This window comes from Bos grunniens, chromosome 11 (genome assembly GCF_055505025.1).
Source record: "Bos grunniens cultivar Pamir isolate PY7600 chromosome 11, Bosgru_T2T1.0, whole genome shotgun sequence".
In the NCBI taxonomy this organism is placed as follows: Eukaryota; Metazoa; Chordata; class Mammalia; order Artiodactyla; family Bovidae; genus Bos; species Bos grunniens.
The window spans coordinates 103888973-103904637 of NC_141175.1; the positions used below are offsets into that span (position 1 = coordinate 103888973).

A 15665-nucleotide genomic window follows, 5' to 3' on the forward strand; every position below is an offset into this window, starting at 1 on the left:
ACTGATTTCACAAGGTAGACAGAAGGGGAGATGGGGTGGGAGGAGAGGAAACAAATGTCTGAGGTGACATTTTGAGTCCCCAAGGACACACAGGTACTGCTGAAAGGGAGGACCTTCTGCCAATCACTGCAAGATCAGAGATCCAGAACCTCGAAGGGAAATACAGAGGGTGGAGACTGGGGGCCAGGCCCCGTCCTGCTAGCTGGCTGAGGAGCTAGCTGAGGACTTGACAGGCCGCAGGCTCTATAGAACGAGCAGATCAGGCCAGGACAACCTGACATTGCCTCCCACTCACAGACTCCTTCTCAGTGGTGATGCTGCCTCTACAGGAAGAAGCCCTGGGAAGCTGGTAATTAGCAAGAACAAGGACAACTGGTGAAACACAAGAAACTGTTTTGAAAGACAAGGTCATTTTCAACGCGTAAAGCTCATCTTCTGTGTTCATTTATACAGAGGAATTCATGTCCATGAGGTGAGGCTTTTTTGTCACTGGAGGAAGCAGAGGTTCTCATCAGAATGGAAACCGGTAACTAACTTTGTGCTCTGTGGATCTGGTGTCTTCCTCTAGTGACTCTGGAGACATGCGAGTGAACAGAAGTGACCTTTTAGAACAAGGGTGGAGAGTGTGACACATTATTTTTCTTCTCCTCCCAAGCCCCGAGGAACTAGAGTGACAGGCAGGTGCTGCCCCAGCCGCATGTGACCAAGGAACCGAGGTCACTGCATTTTTGCCTTCGGTCCTGGGGAAGCAGGTTGCAAATGGTTTTCTTTTGTGATAATTGCTTTGGGCTCTGCTCAGGAAGCAGCACGAAGAAGTCTCCTCTTCTTTAGGACATGACCCTCTATGCCCAACAGCTCATCTAAAATAGCTACACCAGGAGATTGCTCTGGGGGTTGAGGTGTCCTTGGTGCTAGCTGCAATTCTCTGCAGCAGGTTCTGAAGTCTTTATTGCATTATCTGCAAAAATATGCCAGGGAGCTCTTAAATAATTGAGTCAATGAAACAGATCTAAATAGAAAGAGCAAAATGCAGGATATTTTTATTTCTGGTCTTTTCAAGGCGTAAATTTAATTTTTTTGTGTTGTTGTTCAAAGGAAACATTTTGATCCTTCCTTATGACTCTTCACAAGCAAAATGATCTCAGTGATTTAAAAGAGAAATGGAAACCGGTCTCTAATTTGGTGAAAGAGCTGGGAAGAGAGATGTCTCAGGGGACAGGAAGATGACATCTTCCCTCTTTGGGGGGCCCTCAGCAAAGGGCCAATCAACACACAGGTTCCCAGCACAGCTGTGTGGTATCACTGAGGATAAAGAGTGATTCATATTTAAGGACACCCGTTTGTAATTATTTCTCCAAAAGCTTTCTAAAAGGATTGGAATTTCAAGGCAAAGATCTGATTTGTTCAGATTCCATTTCCTCCCTCAAAATAGCGATTAGAAACTTTAAAATTTTTATGTGACTGTGTCAAAATCCTTTGCTCAAATAAATCTTACAGGGAAAATTGGTTTGTCCATAGGCAGATATTAGGCTGCTCTGAGAAGCAGGGGAGGGGCCTGGATGCAACTTTCTGGCCCAAGGCTGTACCATCCCCAGCGTGAACTCCTACTCTGAATCCTCAGTGATGCTAAGGAACCATTCTGGAAACTTTTGTTAACCCACTCCTGCCTCTGTGAGCTAATGCTTTTCATGAAGGAAGCTTTTTTCCCGTCTCTCCTTTTGAGATCTCTCTAGTGTTTCCATGGGATTCTGTACTAATCTGTCAACAACGTGCTGTTGGGCATGGCCCCCAGTGGGGCTCAGTGAGACTTGGCTGGTGGTCAGGCTGAGACAACCTGATGTGGACACAGGCAGGAAACGGCCCATCCAGGTGTCAGGGCAGCTGGGGCTATCGGAGGTCAGAGGGGCCAGAAAAGGCTTCAGCCTGGGACACAGAGAAGGCCCATGGAGGTGAGCATCTCCAAGACCAGCAGGGAGCGGTGATAAGGGCTTACTGCATGGCAGGGGCTGTGCCATGAGCTTTGCCTTGTTTTAACCTCACTGCTGCTCTCTGAGGTCAGAACTAGCATATTTTGCAGATGAGGAAACTAAGGCTTGGAGCTGTTGATCAGCTTTTCAGAGCCAGTTTTCAAACCTGGCAGAGTGGCCTCAAGCTTGTGCTGTTGGTCACCATGCTGGCCTGGGGATGCAGAGCAGGGGAGGGAGGGCATGGTATCACCCGGGGGGAGATGGCAGAGAGGACTGTCCAAGGGCAGCATTTCAGAGCCCCTGCTGTGTGGCGGACCCATTCTCTGAGTGTGCATGGGCTCAACCTGAGCTCACAGAGAAGCTCTGGGAAACCAGAGGCTCTTGAACAGCCTTCAGACCAGATGGGACTTGCTGGCCACCTGCTGAGGCAGAGCCAGGATGCGCCGGGCAGAGCTGGCCCATGTGGTGGTGGTGTGGGTCGAGCAGGCATTCTGGGCAGGAGCCCCAGCCCACCTGCTGGGCCTGCCTTCTCTTGACTCTCCCACTGGGAGAAGCCAGACAGACCCCAGGGAGCTTGGATCTCAGAGATGCTCTGGCTATGTCCTGCCTGAAGCAAAAGGGAGCAATGGGGAGAAGTTCCATGTTGCTTCACATGCTCCTGATCCTGACAGCCTCTGTCCTTCTCCCTGGGGCCCAAGATCCTAGGAGCCTCATGTCTCCAGGGAGCCTGACTTTCTTGTTGTGTGCCATGCTTGGACTTTTTTTTTTTTTTTTTTTAGTTGCAGCATGTGGGATCTGGTTCCCTGACCAGGGATGGAACTCAGGCTCCCTGCATTGAGAACTCGGAGTCTCAGCCACTGGACCACCAGGGAAGTCCCCCTTGGGCCTTTTTTCCATTTTATTGCAACCCTCTTTGAAGCCCCTCTTCAGCCCCTTCTTCAGGGGTTTTGTCAGCTCTGATGTGGGAAAGAAACTATTAATATATACCAAAGTTTGAATAGCAGATACCTGTCCTAACAGTGTTCTTTCCCCTTTTAAATAAGGGCAATGCCTTAAGGTAAAGGTAGGAGCCCTCAGTTATGGAACACAGATATTGATGGTCAGCCAGTTAGCAGGGAGAGATTTGAGTAGGGTGAGAATTTATGATGCCCCTGAGTCATATAAAATTTCCTGGGTCTCAGCACCAACTTGCAAGAGTAGGAGGGAATAAACATCTGTTGGCATGCTTTGAGACTTTCCTTCCTTTGCCTGAACCCCAGAAAGTGGGGATCCAAAGACTGCATAAGTTTGCAGTGATGGGGAAACTACTGTCCATCACTCATAAGCAGAGTTTGCTAAGGACCTGGGACAAAGAACTGGACACACAAAAATGAGATGTGCATCTGAGAGAGGAAGAGACATACACAAGTGGGTGAGGAAAAATGGTGGAGGAGGGCCAGTGCCAGGGATGCAAGGACTGAGGGACTGTCGTTGCGTTTTTGGGCCTTAGATAATGTGCAATTTACATGGGCGGGAGAAGTTTTCAGTGCTATATACGTGGGACAAAAATAACATTAATATTGGAAATACAGTTTCTCCTGGTTTAACTCAATTGACTCATTGACAATTTAAGAAGCATCAAAAAAATGTAAGTCTGTCTGTACCAAATAGATACTCACATTTCCCAATGCTGCTCCATTTTACAATTGAAGAATCTGAGGCATAGAGGGTTTAGTGCATTTTCCCAGATCTCCCAGTAAGTTAGGAACAGGGCTTGAAGTAGAGGCCCCAGATTTCCAGGTGTCGGACATCATCAATGGTGCTGATGGCTTTGCTGGCAGGCATGGCCCCTTCCCCCAAGTCCATGAGCATGACTGAGTCCTGACCCTCCCCTGGAAATGAGGGGCAGGGCACTGGATTGGTACTCCACCCCAGTGCCCAGGACACTGACTGGTGCAGACAGAGCCTGATAAATGTCTGATGTACACAAGGGAAAGTGTGGCACTTTGGGGACGTTTTTACAGTCGTGTTTAATCTGCTGCATTTTAATCTTCATTTTCTTGCCTTCCCAAAGTTATATAACTTTTGGAGCATTTTCCCACATCTCTAAAATGAGAATAAAAACTACTTCAGTGTGGGTTGGGAGGAGTCATGCAGTTAGAAGGAGTGCTGTGAACAGCCTCCACCCTCCAACCTGTCCTGCCCACAGGCTAAGGCATTCTTTCTCCCTGGTCAAGAGCAGCTATGGGAACAATCTGTTCCAGGAATGAAGTTAAAGCCCATCCTACCTGCTGAGACCGTTTTCAATGCAATCCAGATCTCTGTCCGTGGTCCTGACCGAGGGGTGTGTCCTGGTGGGGTGGGAGTATTGGGTGCTAATCTTGGCCATCTTCTTGCTGTGTCACATTCCACCCCAAGGTGGCTGCTGAAACATGAACATGAACCAGATATGTCGTCAGGACGAGGAAGTAACTGAACACCCAGCTCGTTTGGGAGGGCTGCTCCCCAGACAAGCCCTGGCACACATTCTCCTCCATCTCTCTCACAACTCCTGCCACAGTGTTTTAGTTGGCTCTCTCTGGGTTCTTCTTCCCATTCAGAAGCACAAAGAAGGTCTTTTACTCCTTTGTATAAGCTGCATGCCAAGAACTGCTCAAAATTAAATGCTGATCAAACAAATGAATGAACTTGGTATCCAATGTAAGAAAGCTAAACCCTCATGATTCTCTTCAATGATGCAGTGTCCCTCTTAACTCTGACTTTGTGGTGGCTCAGTGGTAAAGAATCCACCTGCCAATGCAGGAGACACTGGTTCAATCTCTGATCCATGAAGATTCCCACATACTGTGGAGCAGCTGAGCCCAGGTGCCACAACTACTGAGCCTACACTCTAGAGCCCAGGAGCTGCAGCTGGGCCCACATGCTGCAGATACTAGAGTCCACACACTAGAGCCTGTGATCTGTAACAGGAGAGAGGCCACTGCAGTGAGAAACTTGCTCTGCAACCAGGGCAGCTTCATTGCCCTCACAACAGCGAACACCCAGCAGAGACAAAAATAAACAATTTTTTAAAAGTAAAAAAAAAAGTCTGACTTTGTCATTTTCCTATATTTATCTTATAATTTTGCTCGTTTTATAGCTCCCCCAAATCTTGTTTTAAAACAAAGCGTAAAAAGCCTAAATACTTGACATTTATAAAAACCTTTAAACAAGATCTTCAACCTGATACACACTTCATCTCCTTTAATCTTCAAAATAACCTCATCAGACACATACAATTTCTGTCTCTATTTAAAGATGACTAAATTGAGATCCCAGTGCTGACCATGAATACTCTCCCTTCAGCAAACGGTGGAAGGTGCCCCTCTGATCGATGAGAAAACTGATGTGAGTGCACAGCTAGCATGATGAAAACAGCAGACCAGTTGCATGATTTCTGATCAAAATTCTGCAGGAGGAAAATAAATTCCTGAGGATAGTTTTTCTGAGGCAGATGAGCACAGGCTCTCTTGAGCTGCTGCATGGCTTAAGTGTGTCAGAAGTCAGTTGAGACCACTCCAGAGAAAAATGGTGATTTCCAGAAATAGCCCAGTGGCTCACTCCAGAACTAAATTAATTTCATATCCAAAGGAAGGTCGGTGCAAGGACCCCAGAGCACTGCACCAAAGTACCTAACATAGATGTGGTCTGTGCTCATCACATGTTACTCAGGGAGGCGAAGATATTGGCTTAGATAGTCCTGGTTCATCTCTGAGATTTGATAGCTTAAGTCCATGATTTAATTAAAATTTTTATAGTTTTCTCAATAGACAAAAAATGGTTTTGGTTTTTGAAAACGATGTTCATTTATGTAACTTAGTTTCTGGCTGACCACAGGAGATACAAAGAAGTATAAGACAAAGACAGTTCTCAAGGATCTTACAAGTGGGGCAGATGACAGATACCAAAGAGTCCTGCTGGTTGTGTCAAGAGCTTGGATTCTACTCTAAGCCCAGCAGGGATGTGGTCAGATGTGTACAGGTTATTCTGGCTGCAATGGGGAGGATATATTCAGGGAACACGAGCAGCTAAGTGCTGCAGTATCTCAGGCAAGAGACAATCGTTGCCTGAACAAGTTTGTGGTAGTGAATCAAATATAATAAATTTAAAAACTAAATGGATAGGAGCATGGGGACATGGCAACTGATCAAGGATAAATGAGGGAGTCATGCTGCCATGACTGCGAGGGTGTGGGGTTGGTGGTGCTGCCCACTGAGGCAGGGACTGGGGAAGGAGGAGGGCTGAGGAAGAGAGTGATTCTGGTTTGAGATACCTGTGGAAACTGTGATGCCAACATATGAAACAAGAATCTCCCGTTAAAGAAATACATCTATAATTTGAAATCATCCATCCAGCGATTTTTTAACTGAGCCCTGACTGTACTCACTTATGTGCCAGGCAATACGCTAAGAGCTAGGGTTTTATTAGAAAACAATATGCAGCTTTGTCCTCAAGGAGCTTACAGTGGGATCTAGAGAAACTCTTAAAGAAGTCTGGGACTCTGTCGAAAACCTATCAAAATTACTCTTTGTACATTTCCAGGAAAATTGTTCCAAAGAAAAATGTGATTGCCTCCAGTCTGGACCCTTTCCCTGAACTGCCCTCTCCACCCTGGGCTCAAACCCTGACCTGATGCCACTGAATGGAGGCAGCACTTCTGGACCCTCGTAGACCTGCCCGCTGTGGAGAGCTCCTGCATGGCAGGCACAGAGTAGGTGCTTGTGTAACACTGTCTCCTTTAACCCCCCCAGCAGCCTCGCTTTTCCAATGAAGAAACTGAACAGGTGAGCAGTTTCCCTAATGTTATTGCTTGAGACCTGGGCCAAGATGAACAAAAATCTGATTCCAGAGCCTGATAGTGTAAAGTCTGTGGGTAGAAAAGAACTGGCACTGCTTTTTGGCCTAAGCAGTAGGGCCCCTGCCTGGGGTCCCATTCTTTAAAGGACCCACTCTGACCACTTTCCAACCACAGCCCATGACCAACGGGACATAGGCTGTGCTCTGGATGCCCTGGACCCCCAAATTCTCTGCCCAGCAGGCTGTGGACCGGCTCTCGAGACTGCTGGGGCCTCTTCCCAGGTCTGTCTTCCTGAGAAGTGTGTCAGTGTTCACGCCCTTAGACTTCCAGGTAGCTCAGGAGGAGCTGTTTGTGCGGGAGGGTTAAATGGAGCTTGGACGTGTGGGGAGAATGTCCACGTGCATGTGTGAAAGTCTCCCCTGTGACTTGGGATAAACCCAAAGGGAAAAGAAGGAGGCAAACCATGGATGGGAGACTGGAGATCAAATCTCCCCATGCTACCATGTTCTGAGGCCACTGTGACACGTGTGCAAACCCAGAAGTGCTAGACTGCAAGCCCTCCTTGGGCAACCCTTGACTGATAGAACCCAGAACCAAGGATAGATATTCCCCTCTTTTGTCCCCTCAGGAAGACAATTCAGACCTATATTCTACAGGGCTCTTTGGAGAAGCCCTGGAAGGATCTAACCAGCTTCCCATAGTGGTCATTAATTTGATAATCTACACTTGGGGTGGTTTCCCCTTTTTTCCTTGTTTTGTCTTCGAAGACTCTTCTTTTCCTTGGAACCACTTTCCCCAAAAAGCTGCCTGCCAGTATGCCCTTACCCAAAATTCTGTGGGTTCTTACGGTGAGAGGAGGGAATTACCTCAACTCAGAGAATGTTTTTCAGTTATTTAGACATGGTAAGTGGGCCCTTGACCCAGACCTCTCAAAGGTTAGAAGTAATCTTTTTTAATTCTGTGTTCTTTATCCAGGAGAACAAGGTTGGGTAGGGCAGGGCAAAATGTACATAATTAAAGGAAAATGTTAGTTAAAGATAAATCATAAGATCTTTTCCCCCAATTGTTTCATAAATGTCATAATGGTTGTCTTTTTACAATTACTTAAAAGCATAAGGATCCAAACAAGGTCTATATATTCTGATGGCTTGATGTGTCTCTTTGGTATTTTTAAATCTAAAGTTTCTATGCATTTCTCTTCTTTCTTTTTATGGAAAAAACCAAAACTGCTTGTACTATTGAGTTTCCCATGGTATGGATTTTTGCCAATTCCAATTTTACAATGTTTCCCGTAAATTGGTAGCTGTACTCAGGATGCAGTTAAATTTGGGTTCCATATTTTTTTTGCAAGAATATTCCTTTGGGTGATTTTAGCAGCCATTGGTGATCATTGATTCATTAGGAGTTGCATATTGGTGATATTCTACCATTCCATCTTCATAAGTTAGCTGAAATATTCTTAAAAAAAGAAAATTTGATACTATTTGGCTGCTCAATAGTACGACTCATACAGGAAAGGCAGGTACATGCATGCTAAGTCACTTCAGTCGTGTCCGACTCTTTGAGACTCTATGGACTGTATAGCCTGCCATGCTCCTCTGTCCATCGGATTCTGCAGGCAAGAACACCATCGTGGGTTGCCATGCCCTCCTCCAGGGGATCTTCCTGACCCAGGGATCAAACCCGCATCTCTTATGTCTCCTGCATAGTCAGGCAGTTTACCACTAGAGCCACATGGGAAGCCCAGGAAAGGCAGAATAAACATTTAATTCAATCCAAGTAATTCCCCAACCACCCAAGTGCTTTCACATCTCTTGGTCCCACAAACTCTAGGAGAACTCACAGATGAGATCATGAAATTAAAATCAGTAATACTGAGGCTCTGTTGAGAATGGAAACCACCATCCAGCCAAGGTCCCCTGAGTGTGGGACACCTGAATATCCATTATTTGTACATCCACAGGAACCTTAAGAGGTAATAGTGAAGCTGATTTTGGAGGTGAGGAAATGCAGGTTAGGGCCTCTCTGACCCTGAAGTCCATGTTGTGGTTTGTTTTATTTTATCACACCCACTGCAGGAGAGTAGAAGTGCACAAATATAATTTTAATTTTCAAGCATGGGAAGAAGATACAGCCTACCAACTACTAGGGTGACCTTGAAGTGGATCCCAGGGGTGAGTGGTTTGTGGTCATCTCCCAAGTCCATGTGTGTTTTCCAGGGCTTGACTGGGGAATTTAGGACATACTGTTTCAGACAATTCCTTTTTTTTTTTTTTTTTAACAGCATCACTAAATCCAACGTGTTTTCTTCCCACTGACACACTTACTGATTCTTTCAGTGTCCTAAATATTGCACCTGGCCCCAAAGAGTATGAAGATGAAGAAAACAGGTCCCTGTCTTTGAAGACACAAAACTGCATAGGGAAACAGGCATGTAAACAGCAGTGGGAGGAGAGAGAGGTGCTGAAATAGAGACAGAGGCATGATGGGAAGCAATGCAGATGGCAGGGGACTAATTCTGTCTTAGGGACCACTGAGGTCTGAGGAGACTTTTTATGTGAGGAGCAATCACCATAATTATTTAACATTATTCGACATCTACCACGTGTGAACCACTGTGCTTGTGCACCTTTAAGAATTTGATTGTCTTTTGTGCATAGCTCTAACTCCCTCCACTCTTCTCGGCTTGGGCATCTAAGTAGGCAGAAATCTAACACAACTTGCCCAGCTGTTCTTGTGTTTTTCTCACTCCTTTATTAACTCCAGAAGACTTAAAGGAGTTAATAAACTTTACTTAAAATATTTTATCCTCCAAAACACCCATTATATACTCATGGTAGGTAATAAAAAATAGGTGGTATAAAGGGAGGAAGATCCAGGTGAGTAACTGCAGTGATAACAATGATAATTACAACAGTATATTTATTAGCCTTTACTCTTTGCCTGGTACTGTTCTTGATAACTTAAGTTGTATTAAACTCATTTGATCCTCCTAACACTTCTGTGAATGAGTCATGCTGAACATTTACGTCCTATTTAAGAACGGAGGGGAATTTATGAGGGAGAGAGCAAGTACTCCACAAAGGAAGTCAAAACGTGTAAAGCTCTATTTTTTAAATTGAAATGTGCTTCTGAAAAAAAATCTTGGTCCCCACTTGTGATGACTAACTTCTCATACTAAAAAAATATTGTCCATGTCCTGTCCTCTTTTTTATTTTGGCTTAAACATGAAAACCAGTCCTGGTTCCATGTATGTCAACTGACACATTGTCATTTTCCAAAACCTGGACATAGCACGCCAACAGAGAGGTGTGAGGCCTCTGTGAATGATCACTGTCCTGGGTAATGACTCCTGTTCAATCAGGGTCTGGCAGGTCCGATCAGTGAGGCACTAAGCTTGGACACAAACCCACGCCAAGCAGATGGGAATCCCCATCAGAGGAGAGCCCTGCACTCGTGCTGGGCGCGCACACTTAGCCCAGGCTTCCATTTTCTCCAGCTAGGATGGACCATTTTTACCACTTGGGGTCTTTGATCTTCTCAGAAGTAACCTGCCTCTGGCCTTCAGCCATTTCAAGCCTCCACAACTCAACTTACCTAGCATCACTCTGGGCAAAAAGCACTCAGCTAATTCTCAGTAAGTGTGAGGTTGGGCAGGCTCATTTTGTCAAATTAAACTCCTAAGATAAGTTAGTAACTCCCACAAAGTCTGCACACCTTGGAACTTTTATCTAAAGTACACTTCTAATTGCCTTTCCCTTCTTTCCTATTTCATCTGAGAACTTCAGGGTAGAAGGGAAAATCTCTAACGCTGAGCCACTGAATCACTCAGACGTGTGAGCCAGCCACAGAACAAACACAGGGACCAGAGCAGACATTAGTACATGAACTCAATGATAAGGGTTTTGTGTTTTCAAGCAGCTTCCTGAGTAAAATATCTTTTGTTTGCAACAAATGACATTGGAAAGACAATATAGGTGGTCATGTGTACTGTACTAAGAGAAGGGAGAGCTGGAGTCTCTTCTCAGCTCAGCCTTCAATTTGGGCATGTGACCTAGCACTTTAGTTTCTTCATCTAATAATGGGACATAGACTATGGCACATAGATGAAGTCTTCCACAGAAACCCAATTAAAAAAACATTCACTTGTAGTGTTCTGTTTAAATGTTTGATAATTTTTATAAAGACAATCAGTGGGATATAACTTAATTTTGACCATAATATCCAAATAATAAAGTTAGGTATGGAACACATCATACCAACCAAAGCTATCTCTATTCATTTGGGGTTTTAAAATATTTAAATATACATTTTAAAAAACCCTTAAAATGCAGGTAGAATACCTTTGGGAACTCTGTGGAACAGAGGTACAAACCAAGACCCAGTAGATTATTAAAGGGCCTTCTGTTTCAGAATTTCCATAATGGGACAAAACTCTACAGTGCAAATATTGTACCTGATAGTCCTCTCCTATTTTCTATGAATGTGATCCTATATGAAGGAGATAAAAATATTCCAGAGTTTCAAAAACAGAAAGGGGAAGCAACTATATAATGCCAATATTCTCTGGACATGGCACAAGTATAAACAACTTAAATATCAGAACTTAATGTGAGAAGATGAAAATTATATTAATAGGCAAAGATTTTAATAACAAAATACTAGCAAACCAAACGGAGAAGGCAATGGCACCCCACTCCAGTACTCTTGCCTGGAAAATCCCATGGATGGAGGAGCCTGGTGGGCTGAGGTCCATGGGGTCGCTAGGAGTCGGACACGACTGAGCGACTTCACTTTCACTTTTCACTTTCATGCATTGGAGAAGGAAATGGCAACCCACTCCAGTGTTCTTGCCTGGAGAATCCCAGGGACGGGGGAGCCTGGCGGGTGGCCATCTATGGGGTCGCATAGAGTCAGACACGACTGAAGTGACTTAGCAGCAGCAGCAGCAGCAAACCAAATCTAATAATACATAAAAAGTATCCTATTCTATGGTCAAGTGATACTTATTCTAGGAATGCAAAGCTTATCATCCAAAATTAGTTAGCCTAGTATATTATATTGGGCTTCCTGGGTAGCTCAGCTGGTAAAGAATCCACCTGCAATGCAGGAGACCTGGGTTCAATTCCTGGGTCGGGAAGTTCCCCTGGAGAAGGGATAGGCTACCCACTCCAGTATGCTTGCCTAGAGAATCCCCATGCACAGAGGAGCCTGGTAGGCTATAGTCCATGGGGTCACAAAGGGTTGGCTGCAACTAAGCACAACAACGCACAGTACACCGTATTAATAGGTTAAAGGGTAAAACCATGTTCATCTCAATGGGCACAAGAAAAGCATTTGACAAAATCCAACATATTTTCATGTTAAAACTGTCAATAAACTAGGACTAGAAGGAAATGTCCTCAATCTGATTAAGGGCATATACGATCAACTCATTTTCAACGATGGTCCCAAGATAACTCAATGAGGGAAAGAATAAATGGTATTTTCATCAAATGTTGCTGGTATGTAAAAGAATACATACCATTCATAAAAATTAACTCAAAATAGGTCATAGACTTAAATATAAGAGCTAAAACTATAAAGTTTCTAGAGGAAGACAGGAATTTGGGTTAGACAGTGGTTCCTTAGATATGACATCAGAAGTATAATGGACTAAAAAAAAAAGATTGGGCTTCATAAAAAATAAATAAAACCTTTGTGCATCAAAGGACACCATCAAGAAGTAAAAAGGCAACCCACAGAATGGAAAAAATAATTTAAAATTATATATTGTAAGGGCCTTGTACCCAAAATATGTAAAGAACTATTATTACAACTCAATATTAAAAAGACAAGTAACCCAATTAAATAATGGGCAAAGGACTTGAATACATATTTCACTAAGGAGATACACAAATGTCCAACAAGCACATGAAGAAATGCTTAATATAGTTATTTATAGAGAAATGTAAGTCAAAATCATGATGAGGTATCACTCCACACTGCCTAAAAGGGCTATCATTAAGAAATAAACAGACAATAGCAAGTGTTGGTAAGGATGTGGAGAAGCTGGAGTCTTCACATGCTGCTGGTAGGAATGCTATAAATGGTGTAGCCTCTTTGGAAACTGGGCAATTCCTCAAGATGCTGAAAATAGTCATCATAAGACCTGGAATTCTGCTCACAGGCAGATACCTAACAAAAATATATGTCCGCACAACTTGTATTTCAATGTTCACAGTAGCATTATTCATAACAGTCCCCAAATGGAAACAACCTAAATGTCCATCACCTGATAACTAGATAAACAAAATAAGGTGTATCTACATAATGTTATTCAGGTGGAATTTGCTACAACATGGATGAACCTTGAAAACATTATGCTAAGTAAGCAAGCCAGACACAAAATGCCACATATCGTATAATTCAATTTGTATGAAATGTCCAGAATAGGCAAATCCATAGAGATAGAAAATAGATTAGTGGCTGCCAGGGACAAGGATGGGAGGGGAGTTAGAAAAGAAAATGTCTGATAATGGGTGCAGGATTTCCTTTTGGAGTGTTGAAAGTGTTAAACTGTAACCCTCAGAGGGTGCCATTCTCCCGCTTCTGAACTCTATGCGTTTCTATAACCCAAGCAAAGGGCAGCTTGCACATACCAGCTGTAGATTTTCAATTCCTGACTAAGAAAAAAAGCTAACATTGTTCCCCAAACAGGAAGAGATTCAGGGTAAATGAGAAGGCTCTGAAATTGTAGCAATGTTGTTAGTTTTGTTAGTCAACCACCAAACAGAGGCTTGCCACATGCCTGCAAAGTGTCTTGGTCTTCTGCAAGAGATGGTTCAAAGTTCATGGGACTCTGGTTTCCTGAGCTTTAAGTGCACTCAGTTTCTAAATGATTACTTTGCAATAAGATTCAGCTGCTCAGGCTGAGATTCCAAGAGGATGAAACTACTTTCTAGATGTTGCTAGAGCCGGTGAACCCAGATCTCTGGAGCCAGCCTTATAGATGCTCTCTGCAGAATTATGTCTTCTCCTCCCAAAACACACACACAGTCATCAAGGCCCGGCAAAGGACCTCCCTTCTTTCCCCAAGGACCCATTTCCAAGATTAGCTGCAGGCACAGGAAGTAAAGTGTGTTATTTCCCCTTAATTAACTTTTTGGATATGATTATAAAAGTAGTACACTGTCATTATAGTAAATTATAAAATGGTCGTATCCAACTTTGAGCATTTGCCATACCAGGCACTGTGCTGAGAAATTCACTCCAATTGCTTCATTTCTTCTCCAACAACCCAATGAGGCACATAGTGTTGCTACCAGTTTGCACATGAAGAACCTTGGGCTCAGAATGGCTAACAACAGTTATTGTTAACCATGGTCATTCAAAGTCACCTAGAGGCAGCACTGGGGAACAAAAGTCTGTTTGGGTTTAACCCCTACACTAGATTATTCTAATACAAGATGGGGTGTGTGAAATTCCTCATAGAACAACAAAAGAGGGACTCCTCTGGTGGTCCAATAGTTGAGATGCCATGCTTCCAAATCCCTGGTAGGGGAACTAGGATCTGCATGCCGAAGCCAAAGTAAATAAATAAAACAGGACAAAAGAAGCGCTTTGGGGATGAGGGCCATGTGAGAGAGGATGCAGCATATCCAGGGAAGAGTTGATACAAAACTGTCCTGAATGGCACCCTCCCACTGGAGCCTGCTAATCACCCAGCTAAGACTCGCATAAGCTTCCAGACCTCCCTCTCCCTCACTTCCCTAGATCTACCGTCACCAAGTGCTCTAGGTTATCTGTCCCCTCTGTTGCCTTCCATTCTTCCATTCACTAATTCAGAAATGGATTGAGCCCTAACCATGTGCCAGAACCGAACCAGGCAGTAGGGGAGTGACAGTGAACAATCCAGAAGCAGCTCCTGACCTCTTGAGTTCTGCTCCCACCTTTGTCCAGGCTCTTGTTCCTCTCTCCAGGACTGTTGAAACAAATCCACCCATGCCCCTTGCTGTGGAAGGGCAGAGTCCTAACCACTGGACCACTAGGGAATTCCCACACAGTAGTTCTAAACATGTCAATCAGAAACTTTTAGAGGTGGCCTATTTTCTCCAGCATGTAGCTTTAGCCTGACATTAAATCATGTAATCTGGATCATATTACCTTAAAAGTGATGCTCCATTTAAACCAAATCACTCACCCTTTCCTTAAGGGTGGCATGAGTTTTCTCATCCCACTTACTGGCATAGGATGCTCACCAAAGCCTACTCTGCACTGGCTTTTACTTCTCAGTCCCCCTTCCAGAGCAGCTGAGGACGGAGTGGCAGGCTCTGGCCAGCAGAGTCCCCCATTGATGGAACCCCCCACCACCCCCGGGGCCCCCGCCCCAAGCCTTGGAACCGCAGACATCGCATAGGCAATACACTAAGCTGCTGAGACCTTCTGAATCTATTACTGAATGCAGCAAGTTTGTGTGCCAGAAACACAGGAGGCCAAGTAATATCAAAACCAAAATGTTGCAGTTTGGAGCAGAGAAAGGTTTATTGCAGGGCCCTGAAAGCTTTCAGTAAGCCTTTTTCTAGGAAAGGTGATGGACGGGTGTGGTGAGTTGTTGCAAACTTCTTGGGGTCACATCCTTTGTTCTAGAGGTCAGGTCATGGTCTGGTCACAAGGTTCCTGTAAACCTCCACCAAATGCACCAAACAAACGGAGTAAAGCACAGAGTAGTAAAGCACAGACTGGCGTACTGCAGTCCATGGAGTCACAAATAGTCTGACACGACTTAGCGACTGAACAACAAATGTTATTCTCTGTTCTGAAAAGGAAGGGCAAGGTCCCAAGACTCAGCTCTCCCTCTGATGCCCCGGCCCTGGCGAAGGCGGGGTGGGGTGTGGGGGTGG

The 15665-nt window shown here is 44.4% G+C and overlaps 1 protein-coding gene across 7 annotated transcripts in view; it reads right to left on the reverse strand.

Moving 5' to 3' along the window:
- Window positions 1-15665, reverse strand: part of CNGA3 (cyclic nucleotide gated channel subunit alpha 3) — a 71122-nt gene that overhangs the window by 16976 nt on the left and 38481 nt on the right. For 4 of the 7 annotated variants that reach the window (XM_086328097.1, XM_086328096.1, XM_086328099.1 and 1 more), the window contains exon 2: window positions 4235-4371. In XM_086328097.1, the coding sequence (XP_086184223.1) occupies window positions 4235-4335 (101 nt within the window). In that variant the 5' untranslated portion in view covers window positions 4336-4371. Of the gene's footprint in view, window positions 1-3625; window positions 3839-4234; window positions 4372-15665 lie in introns of those variants that run through there. The other 3 variants (XM_086328100.1, XM_086328101.1, XM_086328098.1) reach the window with 3 other exon arrangements.